We start from the raw sequence: 22,344 nt of genomic DNA on the forward strand, positions 1-22,344 counted from the left end.
GTGGTCTTTAACGTTATTCATTATAGTGTAAAACTGGTCAAATATTTGCCAAAATGCAGGTGCAAGGTGGTCACATGCAGCAGATGCCAACCACACATCCCCACCTCTAGGGTGGAGCGGTTCCTTGTTGCTGGGAAACATAAAGTGGATATTTTGAAATGATTGTGTTGCCCAATACCTTTTTTCTAATTAGGAAGGAAGGTAGGAAGGAATGAAGGAACTTGATTGTCCACACTGCGAAAAATTATCTTTGGTTTCACCACGCAGGGCAAAAAAACAACATGAAACAGGACATGATGGAAAAGCTCTGAAAAAACTAACATCCTGAGTGAATTATAACTTCCATAATGTTAGAGCTGGACACGACTGATATCCAATTTGAACAAAGCTGATATCAGTCAAATATATCAGGAAATTGGTCTATAACACATGTTGTAACACAGCATACACGTATAACATATGAGTTTATTTGAGTGAGCTGTGTGTGTGTGTGTGTGTGTCCGCTCGAGAAAAGGATTTGGAGTCGGTGTGCATGATTGGCACACAATGCAGATGTGTGGGCAGCAGATGCCATCTGGAGAAAGCGGAGTGGGCTGGTAGAGGGAGGGAAAGGGGGGGGTGCTCCACCACTCCACCACCCCCCTACTCCCGAAAAAAAAGGCGCTGGTTTGACAGGAAGATAAAGGAAACGATGGGAGTGTAATCAATCAAAAACACTGTGACACAAATAAAGGAAGACAAGAAACACAACCCGGCCCCTCGCACCCTGTCCCGACCACCACCACGGCTCCGCCTGTGCACCAGCAGACCTCCGTCGTTGTCGGTACATGAAACTTTGCCGTCATTGGTCGAAAAGATCAAAAGCGTCCTTGCTCGGTCCCCCTCTGGCTTTTTAAGGTTGCAAGGCTTGTAGTCAGGGGAGAACAGGGGAAAGTGCCTTTCATCTGGGGATGTAGTTTTGGACAATCGATGTTCGGGGGTAAATTGGCCAATTTCATTGGAGCACCAGATGCTTTGTCTGTGTCATTACGCTGGACGAGATGCTTTTGCAGGAGAGACCATAACCCCACAAAAGCACAGTATGGCACACCAAGAGACCCTCATAAACACCCTACACACACCTCTCCTCTCCATTTCCAAATCAGCCAAATTCTTACTAACTCCATAGCTGTCCTCTCTCGATCTGTAATGTATAAAAACACTACTCTCCCTCTTCATTTGAGTGGCATCTGTGAAGGGAAACAAAGCCACACTGTCTGCCAGAGTGTTTGAGACAAAGACAGGTCTATTCGCAGTGAGATCATCCATATGAGAAAACTCCTAGATGTTTCCTTGTATGGGCAGAAATAAATATATTGTAGCCAAATCTTGGAAGCCTGAGGTTGGTGTGACAGCTACAAAGAGGCATGGGAAATGGAACACTTGGGATCTGCCAAACGTGGATGCTAGCGGCTATAGACAACATTTCTGCACAAAGACACATTCATACATGTATGATGAAAAAAAGGTATTCAGACACCTGCTGAGAGTGCAGGGTTATCTTCTTATAGCTATAGGCTGCACTGTCTCACCATCACAAACACAGATGAAGATGCCAAAACTTAAGAAACGCATTTCATTTCAAGTTTAAAGATAGTCGGTTTCATACAACAGAAAGAACAATGTTGACATACTTTTTTGATTCATGTGATGAAATTCTGTTTTGGCTTCCCACCCTCAGAAAGGATCAGCAGTCCTAGAGCTGATGGGGATCCAATGACTTGCCCAAGGACACTTCAGCAGGGTGAATCTTTCCCAGCTGAATAACTGTCTCTGTAATCTGTAAAGGCCAAATTCCCCTCTAAATGAGTCACAATACAGGACCAGATATTAAAAAATGTGCTGGTTGTGGATGTGGAAACCTATCTGTAGTCACTGGCAGCAGTGTGTGGTGATGCAGAACGACCTAACCTGCCCACTCAGTGACAATAACCTCTGAAGATCATTGAAAGGTTGCCTGCCTCCCGCTGCAATGGGCACATCTCACGGGAGCAATAGAAGACCTGTGTAGGAGGACATAAAAGAGTGAGAGCACCCTGGGCAAAACCCCAAACCTGGACACAGCTGCATGGCTTTCTCAAAGACGAACAATGCAGCCTTTGTTTGAAGAAAAACTGCACAAGTAACATCATTTCCCCATCAATTCCTGCACATCATTCACTTCTGCAGCTTCACAACACCAGGCCTGTTCTAACCTGTATACTGAGGGATGGATCTGTGTGCACGTTTCATCATAAATACCCATAAAGCCTTGATAATATTAGAATAATAGCAAGTGACAATAATCCAATACAGGCTCGACACCGATCACAAAACGGGCATTGTCAATTTCACAAAGTGCAATACCATGTAATGTTAAGGAGGTCATGCTCATGCTTGTTCTTTAATCCAATTTTGGTGGCAGAACAGGCGTCAATATCTCCGCTAGGTGGCGACCTTGGTCTGATGCGGTTCACCTTGGACAGCGCTGCGCTTGACTGGAGCCAGACTACATGCAGGATCAGCACAGTGTGACTGCTGAGAAACACAGAGGACAAAAACTGACGCATTGCATTTTAGCCGTTAAAATATATAGCTAGTTTAGGAGCAGTTTCTGTTTTCATGCATTAAGGGAGTTGTGATTTCTGCAGATTTTTTTTTCTTGATCAACCTCAGTGCCTTATAAACTATGGATGCATGTGCAGCGCGCGCACACCTCCTGTGCATCTTCACTGTTCATATCCCCCCGCAGTTTAATCTTGTAATGTCAATCGGTGACTCACAGGGTCACGGAGAGTTTTACATCGCCCTTGTACCTGCATGGCAAATATGGAGAAATGCCATCTCACACCATCACCATGTTTCTCCGTGTCTCCGTCTAGTGCCCACTGGTAAATGAGAGAGTGAGTTGTTTGGGGTGTGCGTGGGGGTTGGGGGGTGGGGGTGAGGGGGTAGTTAATGATTATTTGCCCCCCCTATTCCAATCCCCTGTCCACTATTCTTCCTATATGGTTTGACGGGGTCCGCGTCAGAGCGCACGGAGTAGACCCGCCTCCTGGCTGTGGTGCGCTCGGTGCGTCTCTCTCCCCGTGTCCGCTTCAATCCCATATTCCACTGGGAAAGAGAGAGAGGGGGAGAGAGAGGGAGTGAGAGAGAGAGAGAGCAGGACCTGGGAGAAGAGCAACGAGAGAAAAAGAGGAGAGAAAAACGGAACAACCACACAAATGGCACTCATGGCAGGGATTTTGTTCACGGCTACCTTTCTTGTTTCTGGGATTTCTACATTGGTTTCTACGGCACGGATATACCCCCCAAATGAAGGTAAGGTTGTTGGGAGAACATAACTGCCGCGGACTTCTGACTTCATCCCCGCTCCGTCTCCGTGTGTGTTTGCGCTGCGGAGCCCTACTTCGTGGCCCCCAGTTGTGGGTGCGTGGAGCCGCAAAGAGTTGAATGGTAGAAAACACAGACGGTCACCTTTACGCAGCGACTTTTGCGAGGTTTTATTAAAACGAAGCTGAAATGAGAAGTGGCTTTCCAAAATGGGCATCGGCTGTTTGGGACTTGGATCGTGCCAGCTGCCGAAAGCCTGAGCAGGAATACTTGTAGCCCCGATACAGGCTGTTGTCTCTGTCAAGAGGGAAGGTCAAGCCGTAGTCAATCCAAAAAGCAATTTAATGCTGCGTATAGCATCTCCCTAAACGGACACGTCTTGTAGAACATAAATGAAGTGCTTTTACGAATCAGTGGGAGACTCGCAAATCCGGCAACATCCAACTGACCAAGCAGCTCTTAATTTATCAATTTCAGTATTCTTCACAGTGATCGCTCTCGCTGTCAGGGAGTGTTTTGGTGGAAGGTGATTCCGAGAATGACAGGAAAACCAAAACTAAAAGTTGAAATGTTATTGAATCAAGGGCTGCTCGGTGCATTAGATATACGCCGATTTAAAGAATGGTTCCCAGAGATCCACAAAAACATATTCGGTTATGCTCTATCAGGTGCACGTTCTCTGAAAAGCAACCAATCATTTAAATGGCAGATGTATAAACTGAGCACGGTGTGCCATACCCAGAGCTCGGAAGGTTTCGGGACTGGAGTTGTCTGCTGCCTGCTCGGGGTCCCGGGGGCGCAGTGTACCCAGTTCCAAAATGTTAGGCCCTGTACAGACTACAGCCTACTTCCCAGTGCAAACACTAATAAATTAAATAGTTGATATTATTCGAAACAATCCCAGACTCCTGCTTCGAGTCTGTGTCCTGTAGATCCGTGTTTTCTATATTTGTCCTGCTCGGCAGAGCAAAGCTGTTCGACTCAACAAGTTCAAAATGATGCATCGTGGGCTCCGTTTATTTAAATATGAAACAAGTGTTTTAAATATAAAATGGATCAGTATTAATTGTAATTGTAATAATTTATACTATGACGGGCTTATTCATTAATTTTTACTGAGCAGTTCATTAAGTATTTCAACCACGCCGAATTCAAAACAAGCGTAAAAATAGAAATAGCCTAAGTCTATCTATACCAATTAATTAAATCGAAAACATTTTTAATTTACCTCACAGACCCAACCTTTTACTCTTTCTAGAGAAATGTAGAACTATTGTGTCAGCCTGTCTGTCTTGGGCATTTTAAATGCATTTGTTCTTCAACGGGCACGTTTAAGCAGTCGGCTCAATAATTGATTCTGACCACATCAAACATGCTTTGAACTGATGCTGAGCAAACTGAAAAATCATTATTTTAAAGACACGGGGGAGAACGCATTTGTCATTTGTAGAAAATATTTTTCTTAACGGAAATCAATCTAAACGACGTGCGTGAAGCACAGCAGGGAATTGCGCACCAAAAAACATTACAAGTTTATCACTTTTACGCTCTTTAGTCTATTCTTTATTCTCTCTCTGCGCTGGCATCCATATAGTATATTTTTCTATTTGATAAATCGTTTTAACAGTTATTTGTATTCATTAAGCCTTTTTTGGAAGGAAATGGGAACCCTTTTTTCTCCTCGGTGTGTTAGACATAAGTGGATTATACATGCCAGTGCTGATGTTGTATGTGGACGGACTGAGACTGCATGCTCACTTCTCCCATTCTTGTTTTCCAGTCACGTTATTGGACTCCAGATCCGTACAGGGGGAGCTGGGATGGGTCGCCAACCCGACAGAAGGAGGGGTAAGTACTGCAAAGAAGTGTCCCCTTGTTAGGACGCATGGTCCCCTATTGAGCAAAAATGGAGAGATATAATCCATTATTGGCAGGAGCTCTGGAATGGACCGCCAAATAGATACACTGCCCTCTTTGATAGGATGTTGTCGTGGTGAGCCCTTTATGGGAATATCTTTGTTGATGATTTATTGAATTGTTCAGCTGCCTGTACTGGGCTCAGGGTGAGATCAAGGCACAATTTCTAGTATCTTACAGTAAAATATGAAAAAAATTCTAATTCACCATTTAGCTGTACAGAGACCCTCTGGAACACCCTCCAGGGCCCCATGGGGTCCTCGGAATCCACTTTGAGAACCACCGGTCTACAGGCACCCCCCCTTACCCACAACCCCTGCTCCCCTTTCTCCTCGCTCTCCTTCTCTCTAACCACTCTGTAATGGTCAGATGCAGGGGCCGATACTGCAGCGGGCGTCAGGTTTCCTGAATAGACGGTGGATTGAATCGGCCTTTGTGGAGAAACTTTATATCCCTTTCCACCATTGAGTTGAAGAGCGAGAGAGAGAGAGGGGGGAAGAGAGAGAGAGAGAGGAACTTGGCAGCTGAGAGAGGGTCCTCTGGAATGGATGAATAAGGGGGAAAGTGCAGTGGGGTTCAGCTCTTGCCGCAGGAGGACTGAATCAGGCTATAAAGCAACAGGGAATAGGGTCAACCAAATGCATGATCCTTCGGTCTAATTGGGATACCTACAGTGGCTCTGATAAGAGGAAGAATAGGGGACACACTAAGGGCCACAGCCCTGCCAGGGGCAGTAGACGGATAGGGCCGAGTCTAAATCTGATCATAAAGAAATGGCCAACAATCTATTTGAATGCCATTATTTTGAAAATCGGTGATAACCTAAATTACACATTTCCTACATTAAACAAATATCAGTATTTTTATCAGTCAGCAGTCACTTCTCCATTTGTCCCACTCATATAAATGATGATGAGCACAAGTGAGCTTTTTAATGTTTTATGAAAATTAACACAAATTAGTAACAATCAAGTCAGCTAATGAATATGAACCCAGGGGACCAGAATATCACCTTGTGCAGCTGTTGCAGGCTCTGCTTGTGAGCTTTTTTCTATGAACTTGGCCAGTGCTGTGCTCAGGTCCTCCCCACGGCCATTTTATCACAAACAAGTGATCGACAGGGTCCTGGCAGCCCCAGCAAGCCTGCATTCACCCTCTCATTACGACCAATTGGCCTTATTCTCCCTCTTCCTTGCTATCGGGGAAAGGTGCGGCCTTATCTTAGTGCCTCTTGATTTTCACAACAAAAGAGGGGCGAAAGGAAGAGAGCAGAGTGGAATGGAACAGCAGGGAATGATAGACATTTTCTCAAATCATACAGCGGCAGCTATGTTTAGCATTATCCCGCCCTCCTCCAGGGAAATAAGTCTTTAAACCAGATTGTTTATGATAAGGCGTCAAATCAAATCTGGCAGCACAACCCATATTCTCACTGTTCCGTTATTATTTTTTTCATACAGTTTTCTAAATGGTTGAAGCTACAGCAGCCAAAGGCCTGTCTGCTCTTGTTTACAGCCCAGCTCAGTCAAAGACTCTATTTAAAACACACGGTGAAAAACTTAAGGGAACACAGCCTCTCAAGACATGCTTGTATTTGCTCAACAGTGCTCTGTCGAGAGGGGAACTTTATCATAAGTAAAACAAACATTCCCTCTCAGCAAAAATAAGCCAGGCCGTGCTGGATAACTTAATCCATGCGCCCCACGTCAGCGCCCTCCACCCCCTCCTATGAGTTCATACTAACAACAGCAGTGAACATGTGTGCATCTGTCTCCCGGTCCCCATCACGTATGCAGACGTAAAGCAGGCACACATTAGATCATTAGCATTGATTCAGAGACCTTTGGTTTCTGCAGCCCCATAATCCCCTGTTTTTCATTCTTTCCCTTCTCCTCTGAGCCATCCAGGTCTCTCAGTGTGTGTGTGTGAAGAGGGTTTTGTAAACCACTCCCCAAGTAATTGAACTGTAGGCATTACTGAGGCATAGAACTAATTACAATTTTCCATTCTCACAGTTGAGGAGAAGCAATGAATATTAATATCTTTATGATTCTATATTAGGACCCAACAAGTCTATTAGGTGCCATTCATAAAATATGCATTAAGTTTAGCCATCAATTAATTGCTCTGCTGAGACTTAAATATTGACTAATCTTTCACGGATGCTCTTTTGCACAGTATCTCTTGTTCTTGGCATAGAAGGGTTCACTGTTATGTGTGATACTTGTAAAGTCCATTTTCATTAGGAGATAATTAAGATCAGATATTTCTCTGATGATCCTAATAAACCTTTAGTAACTCTGCCATAACACTGTTATAGCATTTTCCCTGATCTAATCTTCCTCAAATATGGTTTGGAACTCAATATACTGTAGGTCAAAAATAGGTAATTCTTTTGCAGATTGCAGAATAAAACCAAGAGGTTTAAGAATACCTTATTAACATTTTAATGGTTGTGTCCTTTCCCCAGTGGGAGGAAGTAAGCATTATGGATGAGAAGAATATCCCCATCCGGACATACCAGGTGTGTAATGTCATGGAGCCAAACCAGAACAACTGGCTCCGCACTGACTGGATCCCCCGTGGAGGTGCCCAGCGTGTCTACATTGAGATCAAGTTCACCCTCCGAGACTGCAACAGCCTCCCGGGGGTCATGGGAACCTGCAAGGAAACCTTCAATCTTTACTACTACGAGTCCAACAATGACAAAGAGCGCTACATTCGCGAGAACCAGTTCGGCAAGATCGATACCATCGCTGCAGACGAGAGCTTCACTCAGGTGGACATCGGTGATCGCATCATGAAGCTGAACACGGAGGTGCGGGATGTGGGCGCCTTGACCCGTAAGGGCTTCTATTTGGCCTTCCAGGATGTTGGAGCATGCATTGCGCTGGTGTCCGTCAGGGTCTTCTACAAGAAATGTCCTTTAGCGGTGCGTAACTTGGCCCAGTTTCCTGATACCATCACTGGAGCCGATACCTCCTCGCTTGTGGAAGTTCGAGGCTCATGCGTGGATAATTCAGAGGAGAAGGAGGTTCCCAAGATGTACTGTGGAGCTGACGGAGAGTGGCTGGTGCCCATTGGGAACTGCCTGTGCAACCCTGGATACGAGGAGCGCAATGCAGAATGCCAAGGTAAAGAACTGAGATTTGTCTTGTGTTTTTGGGTGCTGACTTCCTATTTTTTTTGCCTCTCTCTCTATTTATAGATCATTCTCTCCCTTCAAGCTTCGCCTTTCCGTACAGTATCCTACCTCTTTAATTTCCCCCCTTCCTTGTGCTCTGTCTCTTTGTCTTTATCCCCCATGTTTCGCTCTCTTTGTCCTTCCCTCTCCTCCCTCCCTCGATTCACCCACCTCTCACTCTGTTGGATATTTTTTCCCTCTCGCTCTCCCACTCTCTGCGTTCTTCTTTCCAGTGTCTGGTTGGGTGATAGAAGCAATGATGATTGTAAATGGAGTAATTAGCAGGCCCACTGGGAGGTGTTGTGCAATGGGATGCATCCCAGAGGAATTGGTGACACCAGGAGGAGGCTAGAGCTCCAACTGGTTTGCACTACCACAGTGTCTTTCACCCCCACCTGCTCTTTGTCTTAGTCCCGATGAGGCCTGAAGCTGGGAAAAAGAGATAGACAGCTTTAGAGGAAGGGAAGGAGAGAGAAAGAGTTTATCATTCCAAGCAGGTATGAGAGAAGTGAAAATACACAGCTGTGAGATGGGGTTGAAATAGTGCTATTTGGTAGGGGGGAATAGCCCTTTGTGGACGATTATTCTAGTCCCTGTTCGCCGTGATCCTGTACCAGGCTATTTGATGAGGTTTTAAGGTCAGTGCATAGTGCCCCCTTCCAGATTTTTTAAATCAGGAAAATGATAGAACTGTCAGCATGCTGGTGAATTCAAAAAATGGACTAGCAATGCTCATGAAACAACCAACAAATCGATGCTTTCAGCTTTACAATTTCTGATGGTGTTTTGGCATCTACACAGACTCCACACTCATTTAACTTGCTTGTTTCACTGCACACTTTAGGTTGTTATATATGATGTACAAGTGCTGTATAGTGGATAGCATCTAGTTGTATTCAGCAGCTGTTTTGTGGATTATGTTCAGCATTTTGCCAAGCCAAGGCGAAGCTGTCAGCTGGCCAGACGAGTGGATGCCAATTCTGCCACCATGGTTTATTGGTACACCCCACCCGCCACCCACTACCATCACACACAAAAAGCAGGGGGCCGCAGCAGTTAGGGGTCAGAGGCTGGGCACGGGTGATTAACAGGGGGACGGACCACTGCACCTCTCCTAATTTATGAGGGAGCCTTTATCTTAGACGACTAATTGCATGACAAACAGGACTGGTGATTTAGAGGTACCACTGGCTGCTTGGGGAAGGAGAGGCAAAGAGGTACAAGTGGTCACAGATGGTTTTGTGTGTGCACTTGTGTGTGTATTTCTCCCAAAAAAAAAAAAAGTATCATTTGAGCTGTAAGAGTTCCCTTGGAATGTTGCCCATCGCCCCTGTCGCCGGGTTCAGATGGCTCAGGCCAGGTTTCTGTCCCCAGGGTTGGCTTCAAAGAAGCAGAGAGAAATGCAGGGTTGAGGGAAGGAGACCAGAGGGTAGTTAGTTACAGACTTTAGGTAAATCTCATCTGAATTGGCTTTCTATCTTGCAATTTACTATAATAGACTCTTATTTCAAATCAGAATGAGAACCCTGATCTCATACTGTGTATCGTAACTTTGCTTTGCCTGCAATATTGAAACAGACTCCTTATCTCTCCTCTTTAATTTCACTTGAGATAAATAGCTGTTACCCTCCAAAGAAGGCAACAAAGGATTTGGAAACCTTGATTTTATATGACTAATGCAGTCTCGAAGTGTCTGCCAGCCTCTGAGCTGGCAGTATTGCTTTTCAAGCCAATGTATCCATTTAGTTCACATATCATTGCATCTGCTTTAGTTTGTTTAAGTTTACAGTGCCAACACATCCACTCCATTCACTTTTAGCTTCAAACACATTTCTCAAAAAGTTTCATGACATTTCACTTCAAATGAACTCTGGTGAACGTGGATAGGGTTTGACGCTGCATAGCTGCCTGAGGCGTCGGTGTGGGTCAGCTCCAGTGACTGAAGGGTTAAAAGGTGCTGGCCACTGTCAGTCTTCAAGTGCGCCGATGAGCTGGTTAATATTCCCCCGTGGGACAGGCTTTATGAGTGAGGAGCTCCACTGCTCTATGGCTGTGTTGACCAAGGGACTTCGACAGGAGCTGGTTTTCAGGAGGGGGAAGGGGAGATATCTAGGGATAGTTGTGGGGTAAGTTGTGTTTGTTAATAGTTTTTTTCTGACTTTTAACAAGTCTATGAGAGTGTGTCAGCCTATGCTTACACTATGTGGCTTGATTTGGTGAAAAACCTTCCTTTTTAAAGGTTTTCTATGGTGCACACAAGCCCAATTGTGTGTCTGCGAGTGTGTGGGTTCACAAACTTGTGTGTCTGTGCTTGTTTGTGTACGTGTGGGGTTACAAGGGCACCTTGGCCCCTGGTTCCCAGCCCAGGATGAATGGGCTCTCCTCTATCATTGTTTGGGGCAGCAGCGGAGCTGACTGGGGCTTGCGATGTTTCGGGGGAAAAAGAAGTATGGGGAGAGGGGGGCTTATGGGGAACGTAGGAGTTGTATTCTCCACCCCTGGCAGGGGTCAGGGGTCATCCCCTTCTGCATCCATCTTACTGCTGCATCTGACAGGGTCGTGGATCCAGGATTGATTAAGACGTCAGGGTTTTGACAGCTGTGGAGGGTGTGTGTGTATGTGTGTCTGTACTTAAGGTGGGCCAAGGGTGGCCAGGGTGTACACCCTGGGCTAAGGCGAGCGGGACAGCCAGGGCACTGAGGGCCAAGGGGCCCCAGATCCTAAAGAGGGGGCTCTGTCTGTTTGCATTTGGGATCCCTTTCCCTGTTAACCACCTCCCCCAAGCCTCTGTTGGGGAAGGGTGGGGGTCAGGGTGTCCTCTCGCTCCTCATCTGGTGAGGGGTTCCCTACTGTTGGAGGGGAAGGGTGGGAGTGTTGATGAGCTGGGGGGGGGATTAGTGAGAACTACGTATGTCATTACAGGGAAACAATAATCACAATTTGTCCCGTCAGTGAGTCAGAGAAACATTTGAAAGACAAAGGGCTCTGGCAGCCATGTGGCTTCTGCAGAGCAATGATGTGTGTTTTCAGGAAAATCAGAAGATTTTTTTGTTGTGTCTTCAAGTCGTGTTTGTTGGCGTGTGTGTTTGTTGAAGATATAGCTTGGTTGAGGCGTGAAATTTACAGGCACTTTTGACACCGCAGAATGCTAGTTGACGGTTGAGTTGGCCCCCACAACCTATCATCACCACCACCGATCAATACACACATACACTCATTAACATTTCCTCAAAAACAGAAATATATATATATATATTATTTTACAGTTTTTGTTTTCCTTTTTCTAGATTCAGATTCACTTCTTTGGGATTTTTAAATTTTCTATTTTCCTCATTCTTTGTTCATGTCTTGAGAGTAGCTAACAGAAATAGAATTCACTTTTAACTTAATTTCCCACAAGCTCTGTATATCCTCACAACCTGTTTGCATGTGAGCGTATGTGTGTGCATAACAGCTTAGGGCCCCGACTGTGATGTCAGCGTGTGATCCGAGCATTTTCTCACCTGAGACCCCCCCCCCCCACGCCCCCCTGATCCACTCCCTCACTATTCCCAGCAGTCTTTGCTGAGCTGGAAACTCTCATTTATATTGGATTAAGAGGTTTTAAGGATGAAGTTTCTCTCCTGTGCTCCACTCATTGTGTGTGTGCATATCTAGGTCTCCCATTCTCTCTCTCCCCCTGTTGACAGTGTTAAATATGCGCTTGGGAGCATCATTCTAAATTCACCACGTAATTCTATTTAGCCCGCCGGTCCCTGATGGCTTTAAATACACAGACTCAGTCCTTCGCTCTTCCTCTCCTGTTTTCCTCCTCCTCCTTCCTCTCTCCTGTATACACACAAATTAAGTATTTGCATACTTACTTATGTTCTTGGCCGGCTTGATTGCTCATTTTTTGTGTATCTGTCTTTTCTAGATTCAAGGTTCTCTCTCCTGTTGCTTTAATAGCTCTTTATGAGCTCTTTTTTTCTCTTTTCATCTCTTTCTCCCCTCTAATCTCCCTCCATTTTTATTGCTGAGTCTGTTAGTAATTTTCACCCATTCACACTCTTTTTTACCCCCCCCCCCCCCCAGCCATCGAGGTGGTTAGTGTTCATCACCCTGTCTCTGGTGGCAGCAGCAGGAAGTGGGCTGAATAATGAGATTACCTTCACTGTTGGGAGGGAGGAAGGCAGCTAGGAGCAGCACATGGAACATCATCACTCGTCATTGTTCCCACAAACACACATACAGAGAGTGTTCGAGTGTGCACACAAGCCCGAATGACAAAAATCCAGGCACACGCAGGAAAGAATGTCTGAAGTGACACTCACCAGTATGCGCGCACACGTGCACACTCATGCATTCATGCTCATACAGTTTATACAAACTAACACAAAATTAAGGCAATGGATTCAGGCAAAAGGAAATGTTAAGAAATCATACTCAGACACACATTCATAAATATGTACAGCAGAAGCACACACACAAGCTTTAGTATGCGTTAGCACACACAGACACACACTCAGAGCAGAGCAGAGCAGAGCGCAGCAGAATGGAGGTGAATGTACTCATCACTCTCCCTGCCACCAGAGAGGCTCATTTTGTGCTCCTGAATAGAGACGAGGAATCTATTACCAACGGATAGCAGGAAAGAACAACAGATACAGAAAGACAGGACAAAATGAGCAATCCTCCGCCACCCTCCCCTTCCTGCTGAAATAATTGCTTAAAGCATTTTTAAAATTCTGTTCTTGTTTAGCTCCTCAAATGATGGAGGAAAAAAAAGGCCTCCCAACACACACAAATCTTCCCTTGCCTGGTCGGAGGAGGGGAGGAGGGGGGTGGGTTGGTGGTGGTAATTCAGCCATCATTAGCTGAGGTGCTGAAATGTTTTTCCTGTTTGGGCTGCCGTCCTGCCCCAGCGTTTGTTCCTTTCGCAGTTCTTGACACTCATCACCCCTCTCTCTTTCTCTTCGCGGTGTCCTATTTAGGGCAGAAAGCCACCGGTGATCGAGCATGACCCGGACTGATGGCCGTAGTGCTCGCACAGCGCCAGCTACACCGCAGTGTGTATGAACGCTGCCATGAATATCCATCTTTAAGTCATTTAGCCCCTATTGAGTTCTAAAAGCTAATTTTTTTTTCCTAAGGAAATCATGTTCCTTTTTAGGAATTTTCTGGATAGATGTGCTTTCTCCTACCTCATTTCAACGAACTGACAGTGGATTTAAAGAAAGTGCCAGAAGCATGACAGATTACATTTGAAACAAGTGGGATTTTCTTAGCCTCAATTGTCTTGTGGAAAATATGATTTTAATACTTGATATGAGACTTAATGGTATGTTAGGATGCAAAATTGCCAAAACTGCCCACACAGTGTGTAGAGCAAATATGGTACTGCTTTACTCTGAGCTTTAGTGCAAATATGGTCTTCTTATGCTCAGAATTTGTTTTGTTGTTTAGTTAAATAGCAACAGGTGTCATTAAATGTCTTGAAACAGGCTGGTTTACATTGTTAATAGGTGGAATTATCCTAAACTGAATAGTAGACATCATCCTTTAAAAAACAAACTTTAAAAAACATTCAAATCAAGCTCCTTTCTACATAGCAGCTTATATTTATTTAGTTTATTCATGTCCGAAAAGTGACAAAGTATACTCAAAGATGTCAGTGTAGATCTTTGGTTGTGCTGTTGATGGCCAGTGTCGTCCTCCAGTGCAATGCACTAAAAAAATGAAAACAATTAAAACAAAACAAGTGAAAAATATTGATCGAATTCTGACGACCTCATAAAGCAGAACATTTTAAAGTTGCGGTCTGAATGTCATCCGTTGGCGAATGTTCTTGTATTATTTCCTGCTAGTTAAATACACTAACTGCCAAAACAGTATACGCAAAGTATATGCAAATTAGTATATAGTATATATTTCAATGGCCTACTATTAGCACATAATGTAGAATTAGGACAGTTTACATGATGTGTTAAGATGGATGCTTTAACAGAGCAGCTAACATGGTTGTCAGCTGGCATCAGCAACATACTGTATATGCTGTGAAAATGTCAAAGGGGGGTTAAAAGGATGATACAATTTATCTTCTTCTCCTCTCCTCTCCTCTCCTCTACTCTCCTCTCCTCCTTTCCCTCATCTTTTTGAAAAGCATCCCCTCTTTGAAGCCCACGATGGGAAGAGGGAGCGATTAAAGCAGTCAGCTAGCAAATTAGCATGTCAAAAGGCCCTGAATCAATACCCCAGCTCTCTACCAACACAACCCTGTAGTCCTTTCACCCCCCCCCCTCTCTCCCTCTATCCTTCCCTGTCGTTCCCCCATTCCTCCGGCTGTTTCCCTTCTTCTCCTTCCATTTTCTCCCGCACTCCTGCACACTCTCCCTCTTGCTCTCTTGCCCCTCTCTTTCTCTTTAGCTCACTTTAAATTTTTCTTCCCCCTCTTCCTCCAAACCCCTGTTTTCTCCCTCAGCTGACAGACGGAGAGTAGAGAGGGGGGTTTTTAAGGAGAGTTGGACGGATGTATAGGCAGAGAAAGACAGACAGAGAGAGAGAGAAGTGGACAGCCATCAAGTGGGCATGGACTATTTCAGGGAGAGAGGTTATGAAAGAGAAAGAGGGCCTCTGCCACCTTCTTTGTGCTGAAAGAGAGGCAGAACAGACCTTTCTCGCCAAGAAGAGTGGAGGAGATGGAGATGAGGAGGCTGGGAGGGAGGTAGAGAGAGAAAAAGAAACAAAAAACACGGGAGGAAGTGAAGTGGAAAGAGATTTAGTTCCAGTCTGGCAACCGTGCTTTTTCTACACTTCATCCGTCGGTTCACCATTGCACGGAAATCCCTTTGATCCTGGGCAATGTGTTACTGATCGCGAGGACTGGGTGTATGTGTGTAGACAGACAGAGAGTATGTGTGTGTCTGAGCCATTATCTGTCCTATATTTATTCTGTGCATCTGTCGCGGCAGGCATATCACATGCTGTATCATAAACTTCTATTAACGTTCCAATCGCATTCTGTGATCTGAGCCCGGAGACAAAGCAGCACAGCAGCGCTTCAGATGGACGGCCAACTCTCCCTCAGTATCTGACAATGGGAGACTGATTGCAAACACCTTGAAAATGTTTTATCTTTCTCTCTCTCTTTCCCCTGCTGATTTCTATCTTAAGCTCCCTCCATCCTGCCGGGGTGATAGTAGGTGGTCTTTTCTTCTCTTTCGTTGTCATCCTTTTTCTCCAGGGCGCAGAGTTCAGTGGCCAAATCAAAGGCTGCTCCGTGGCAATCAGTTAGGGGTTATGACAAAAAGCCTTGCAATAAAGGGCTGCTCTGTAATCTGATGGGCCCTGAGACTGGACGCAGTGCCCATTTTAATGAGCTGAGATCCCCCTTTTATAATCATGGTGGTGGAGGAAATGGCACACTGGTTCATTCTCCCTGGAAAAACACACACACACTCAGAATGTGTGATTTGTATGTAGGAAGAAGAATAAGGAATACATGCAGGTTGTTCCATGGTCAGACAGAAATCTGTCAATGTGATATAGTTGTGAAGTGGGCTGAGTTACATTGTAGTGCAAGGTTTCAGAAGTAAATATCCTGCTCATTTTCTTCAGAGGCAATGTTAGCCGACTGACAGTTGGAGGCTTGGCTGTATATAAATCTCACCTAGTTGAATCATCAGTACAAAAGATTAGGAAGCACATTAAAAAACAGCTTTTTCTTTGACAAAGAGTCACAGGTAGAAAGCCTTTGACGTAAGGAGAGAAATCAATGATGACTCCCAAAGTGTATTTTGGTAGGAAATATCCAGTCACTGAGGTTAAAATGTGGCTATGAGTGCTGCCAGTAGTGAGTGGAAGCTAAATTTTACATGGTTTGAAAACCTGATAAAACATTCAGCAGTTATAATCAGTTCTCTTTCTGATTCTGGATAAGTTTTGAATGAATTCAGTAACTAATGCAGTGTTTTGCTCCCAATTACAGCAACAAAGCATTGCAAATTTGCTACTGCTCTCATTCGCGTCTTTGATTGGCTTTTGTTAAACTGTAAAGGTAGTTCTACTTTGAAGAATATGGAGAATATTATTGCAGGAAGTCAACCACAACTTGTCGTTTCTACACAGTTCTGTGTGGATCAAACGATTAAGATGTAACGTGTTAATTAGTGAGCTTTAGAAGTGCTGGTAGGGGATTTTTAAAAACTTTTGTAGAGAGCCAGGCGAGCTGTTTCCCCCCTGCTCCCAGTCTTCATGCTAAGCTAAGCTAACTGGCGGCTGGCTGTAACTTCACATTTAACATAGAGACAAGAGATAGGTATTGATCTTCTCATGTAACTCTCGAAATGGGAATTTACTATAGGAACCACTTTGAAACTCTGTTGCCATTTTAGGTCAACTCCGACACACATACATACACACAGCCTTGGTTGAAAGCCAACTTAGAGATCAGGTGGCTGACCTCTTGCTGCGAATACATGTGTATGCACAGCGACATGCAAAGCACATGTGTATATCAAACACACCTCTGGGTTGCCGGTGAGGTGTAACCTCTCTGTGGGAAAGCTGAAATGTAATTTGGGGATGTGGAGGTCTCGCAGCACCAGGGATCCAAAGCTGCAGATCTCCAGCCAAAGGCAGAGGTGTGTCCATGCTAGGGCACGTCTCTGGGATTAGAAACCTTGATCCTTCCTTATCCGCAGCAAGCTGTCAAATACTGCTGGAAGGGGAAGAGAAAAAAAAAAAGACGCAATCCCTTGAAGGCTCACGCCACGGAGGAATGTGAGGAGAAGAAGAAAGAGGAGGAGAGAGAAAAACAGAGAAAGACAGATAGGATAAAGATCGAGAGAAAAGGAAGTGATTGAAATGAGACGGGGGCACACAGATATATCCAAGTAGAGCGGTGATGAGTGAATGTGTGTGACGCAGGGAGTGTGTGTGTGTGTCTGTGTGTGTGTGTGTGTAAGGAGAAGGAAAGATGAATTGACTCCTGTCTAGCGAGCCTGATAAACGGCAGGAGATGTGAAAGGTGAAGTGGGGGGTTATGGGTACAGACGCTGATCGCTCTTTGAACAAGCCTAGTGTGGTTGTGTCACGACCTCCGGCAGCTGCGGTTGATATTACCATCAATATCGCTATCATAGAGCAGGTTCTCCTCACTTTGAACTATTTTTATGGAACTACTTTCTACTGAAGAAATAGCCCCAGTGAAAACTGTTGACAGTCTTTTCTGTAGATTTAGTACCAGGGACAATTTTCTGGAATGAGATGCTGCTGTTGAATTTTTAAAATGTCATTTTCAGTGTTGTGAGTAGCACAACTGAAATTTCATTCACTGCCTTTGTATTGGGGTGAAATTTCCTAAAGATATCTCAAAACATGGACAAATGAAACTAAAACTCTCTGCATGGCTAGATACCACTAGAGTGAGGAGATGCTGTATGTTTTTCGTAATTTGGGGCGAGTCAACTCAAGCAATTTATATATGACTTTTCTCCTCTCCAGGGCAAAAATAACCATATGTTGGTATAATATATTGGTCCTTTGTGTCTGAAATATAGAGATCCAATATTGGCGATGTTAAGAGAGAGAATAAAGAAGTCATGTTCAAATTTTTGGCAGCTCTGCTAGCCAAGTGTTGAGCATCATCCTAAGTGGTGAGAAAAAAAACATAAAGATAAAGAGAGATAACAGGAAAGGCAGAAAGAGAGCAGTATACATAGTTGGAGTGAAAAAAGGTGTTGAGTCCAAAAAATACAAAAGATAACCCAGAAACTCGACTGGCCTTCTTCCAGTGCTCCCGCACACTTACTTCAAAGCTTGCTGTGCATTTGAATCTCTCAGCCTTTTTTTGTTTGGCCCTTCCCATCATCACCATCCCTGTGTGTCTGTCCTCACATCAAAGCTAAGAGCTAAAACGTTACACATTAGCAGAGTAACCCTGTCTAAGCAGCAGCCATTAACCCCAGGCTCCTGTTACACACTCTGCAGCACCCCCCCACCCCCCACCCTCTTCCCCCCGCAAGGCCAGGTTCAACTAGCCTGAGGTTAGGCAGGGCAACACATACACCCACAGGCAAAGTTTGGGAACACACACACATGCGCTGCTAACTTTAGAATGCTCACACACACGTCATGCAAAGCTATACCATGCGAACAGGAGCTGACACCATTTCAAGTCGGAGGGCGTATCACTTCCACAACAGCAGTGACCTCGATCCTGTTTTAAGAGCGAGGGAGAGGGAGAGAGAGAGAGAGAGAAAGAGAGAGAGGGAGAAAGTGGTCTAGAGCAAGTGAGGCCTGAGTGACACCAAGAGAGGTCAAAGGTTAAAGCAGTGACAGCCACAGCGGAGACCAGCAGACCGTCATCAGGCTGACGTGAGCTGTTGAAGAGCTAGTGACCCAGGAAAGTTTTTATGTACACTGACTGAAGGACACACACACTCACACAGTTCATATAACTGCATGTGGACACACACAATGCAGACACAATGTTCTCAGGGACACACACCCTCACGCACACACACACATGCACAATAGAAGGTGTTTTGAGGCCCCAGACAGGCTGTCGTCTGGGAGCTACAAGTAGATTACCTAAACAAACAACCTAAAAATACCTTCCCTTTCACCCATAAGTCGACCCTTTCTTACCCCTCCTCATAACCCACCGAGCCGCCTCTGAGAAACCGACAAGGTTGATGTTAAACTCGCCCCTGAGACTGCAGACAGCTAGGTAATTAAAGTTTTGCATGAGTGTTTGCGCACACTTGTTGACAGATGTGTGCGCACTCTGATTCGACATATTCGACATAAGTCACATATGTGTATGTAAGGTGTGTTTGAAAGTGTTTGATTTACTAGCAGTGCAATCTAAACTCACTGTGACAAACTTTTTTATGTTGATGGAAATATTCACATGGTAAATTCATAATTATATAGGCACTAATATAGGATGCCCTATTATATGATCATATCCAAGTTGCCGTATAACAGTAGGTACATAGGGGTAGTTGGTTAGAGCCCGTTTTCCTAAGGATTAAATCAAAGTTTCCCCCTTGAAACGCAACTGATTTTCATTTAGGGTTGTTTGTCTTTTGATAATCCCCAACTGCAGGCTATTTTTTTCCCCCCATCTTGTTTCCATATTTATCTGGATATGAAAGTAAGGATTTATTTGTGCTTTAAGGTATACAATATGTGATATGACTCTGTGGTGGTAATGATGTCATATTCATACCATTTTACAGTACTATCGTAGCCACCTGAGGTTACACACCTGTGCAAAGCAGATCAGAGAGGATGGAAATATTGAGAGGATTATTAAGGCTGGAGAATAAACTGCATTTATTAACTTATAGACATCATGAATCGACCCAAATGTACTCTTCCCTCTACTTCCAAACCGCCCAGTATGATGCATAAAAAATGTATGTGTAACAATACTGTTATAGTTAATACTGATCATTTGATTAGAGCTGAAATGATTAATAACTTAATTGATATACATGATTAATGTTAAAGTAAATTTTTGACTAAAAATGCCAAACATTCACTATTTACAACCACTCAGGTTTGAGAATTGGCTACTTGTCTTTGTCTTATTTGATAATTAACTGAATATTTTTAGGTTTTAGGGTGTTGTTTGGTTTTAGAAAATTCTGATGTGCATTTTTCACCATTCACAATATTTTGTTGACTAAATAACTAATCAATTAATTGAAAAAATAATCCACAGATTAATCAATCAATCATAAATTTTAGGTCATATTTTCCAGCTTCATACTTGGTTGATCCAACATTGGCTCTTGTGAGTTAAATGTCAGTATGATGGATTTAAGTTTTACTGGATCATTAATATTTGATTAAATGTATATGACTGTATATTAACTTGACGTGTTGCATTGCAGGGATTGCAGTGATGTATTTATGCTACAGCCCAACACGTGGTTTACACTTGTTTACAGAAATGGATATGAGGCCCCATTGAGACTGCTTCCCTATCGCTTCCTCTTCCTCCTCACCTATTCTTAGTGTATGTTTGTATGTGTTCTCCTCACACATCCTCCCTTTTCCTGCCCCATTCTCCTTGACTCGCCGTGAGTAGAATAGTTTAGCTCCCTTGATTGTTTTGTGGTGTGTGCCGATGTGAGTGTCCCCTTGCACAACAATATTAGCATACTCCCCCATCTCCCACCTCCCTGCCTCTTTTTTTTCATAATTGAATTGAAATGCAGCTCTTTTCATTGTAAACAATGTCAGGAAAGCATGCTAGATATACTGCCTGCTCAAACACACACATGCTGACACACACACATGACCAACATGATACTTGAGCCCCTGGGGACCTTGGGGAAATTGGACCAAGACAATACCTTGTTTACCTCGCATCGTCCCTGCTGTGCTCCTGTCCCTGTGCTTTCCATGCTTACACAAAGCCTGTTTGGTGTCTTTGTGTGTGTTTGCATGCATGTATTGCAAAGTGCATCTGTTTAGTCAAAAGGGCCTTTGAAGGGCTTTGCATGCATACCTGAGAGTGTGCAGGTGTGCAGAGGTGTGTAAGCCACTGTTTGTGTATATATCCCTGCCTTGTTTGCTTTGAATTAAAGTCCATTACCCACCTGCTGTGTAAATTTTAGGTCACAAAAGGTCCTTAGTGTGTTGGCATGATTCCCGGCTTTGGGTGGTAACACCCTTGCGGACCTGGCATGGGTGCAAAAGTGGAATCTGAGTTGCCTCCACCTACTGTGGCCAAGTCAAATAGTGTTTCACCAAACAAAGATGGATCTGTTTGCCTGCACCGCTCCTTGTTCTGTCTATCTCTGTCTGCTCTCCTCTTTCCGTTCTGAAGCCCCAACTTATTCTCCTCTTAGTGCAGTGTGCCTGCCAAAAATGTGTAAAAATATCTGTAGCATTCATTTTGTGTCCGTTACTTTTCCTTACATTCACTTTCAATACCCTGTTTCTCAGTTTTTAAGGAGTGGTCTTGTCCATTCTGAAGCGGCAGGGTGGAATACTTAAGATTTTTGCGATATAACCATTGTACTAATATTCCTTCTTAAGGCCAGGCTAGAGGAATTGGGGAGGAAGTTGAGGCCTACGTGTCAATAAGAACGTGGAGACCTTGGTACGCAGGAAGCCTACAGAACAATATTTCAGTTTTTTTCAGTTATACAATCCAAACAATAACAATATAGGTGGCACCAAAGTGCACTCTGAACAAAAATGGCTCTATATTGGAGCAGGAAATGGTTTGTCAGGCTTGTATATCAGCAGAAACTTTCATAAAGGTGCAGTGTCAAGCTCAGATTGTGCATAGATGCTTGTAGAAATCTGTTTTGAATGTGTGAAATTCTGCAAATTAACACATTGTAGGTAGCACTGTGGTGTTACGTTTTGATCAAAATAGAAGAAATGAGTATAAAAGAACAGTTTGTGGTCTTTACAGTGCCTTAAAAATGTTACTGAATATAATACTTTTTCACTGTTTTGCTCATCTGGTTCTTTGGCTTGTGTTCCTATCTGTCAGGTACAGACATTTTAATTAGGGCAGCATCTTGGGTGGCTCATGTGATGGATCAGTGCTGCTGAAAATACAGTTATAAATCACCCAGCATTTGACAGACAAACTGCTGGCAACTCTTGCACCCCCTGGCACTGGCCACCATTAGCAAAGCTGCAGTGATTGTCAGCAAGGTTGGCTTACGCGTTATTAACATCGTTAGTCTCACTGCCTTTTGTTCTTAGCCTTCATTAACACTAGTAAGGATGTCAGCCCAGATGTCACTACCTGACTTGTTTGGTTTTGCATCTTAAAGGATGGTACCACTAGCATGGGACCTTTTCCCCCGCCAGGTCAAGGTCAAGATGTGTGTCGAGTGTATGTCATCAATCATGGTGATCAGTTTCGGTGGCCG

At 44.2% G+C, this 22,344-nt stretch overlaps 1 protein-coding gene across 2 annotated transcripts in view; it reads left to right on the top strand.

Moving 5' to 3' along the window:
* The first annotated feature begins 3,058 nt into the window (after positions 1–3,058).
* The window catches only part of epha4l (eph receptor A4, like), a 56,339-nt gene continuing 37,053 nt past the window's right edge, over positions 3,059–22,344 (top strand). Inside the window, exons 1-3 of one of the 2 annotated variants that reach the window (XM_067594036.1) lie at positions 3,059–3,339; positions 5,132–5,199; positions 7,739–8,402. In XM_067594036.1, coding sequence (XP_067450137.1) covers positions 3,243–3,339; positions 5,132–5,199; positions 7,739–8,402 — 829 coding nt within the window. In that variant the 5' untranslated portion in view covers positions 3,059–3,242. The remainder of the gene's footprint in view (positions 3,340–5,131; positions 5,200–7,738; positions 8,403–22,344) is intronic. The other variant, XM_067594035.1, reaches the window with a different exon arrangement.

This window comes from Thunnus thynnus, chromosome 7, assembly GCF_963924715.1.
Source record: "Thunnus thynnus chromosome 7, fThuThy2.1, whole genome shotgun sequence".
NCBI lineage: Eukaryota > Metazoa > Chordata > Actinopteri > Scombriformes > Scombridae > Thunnus > Thunnus thynnus.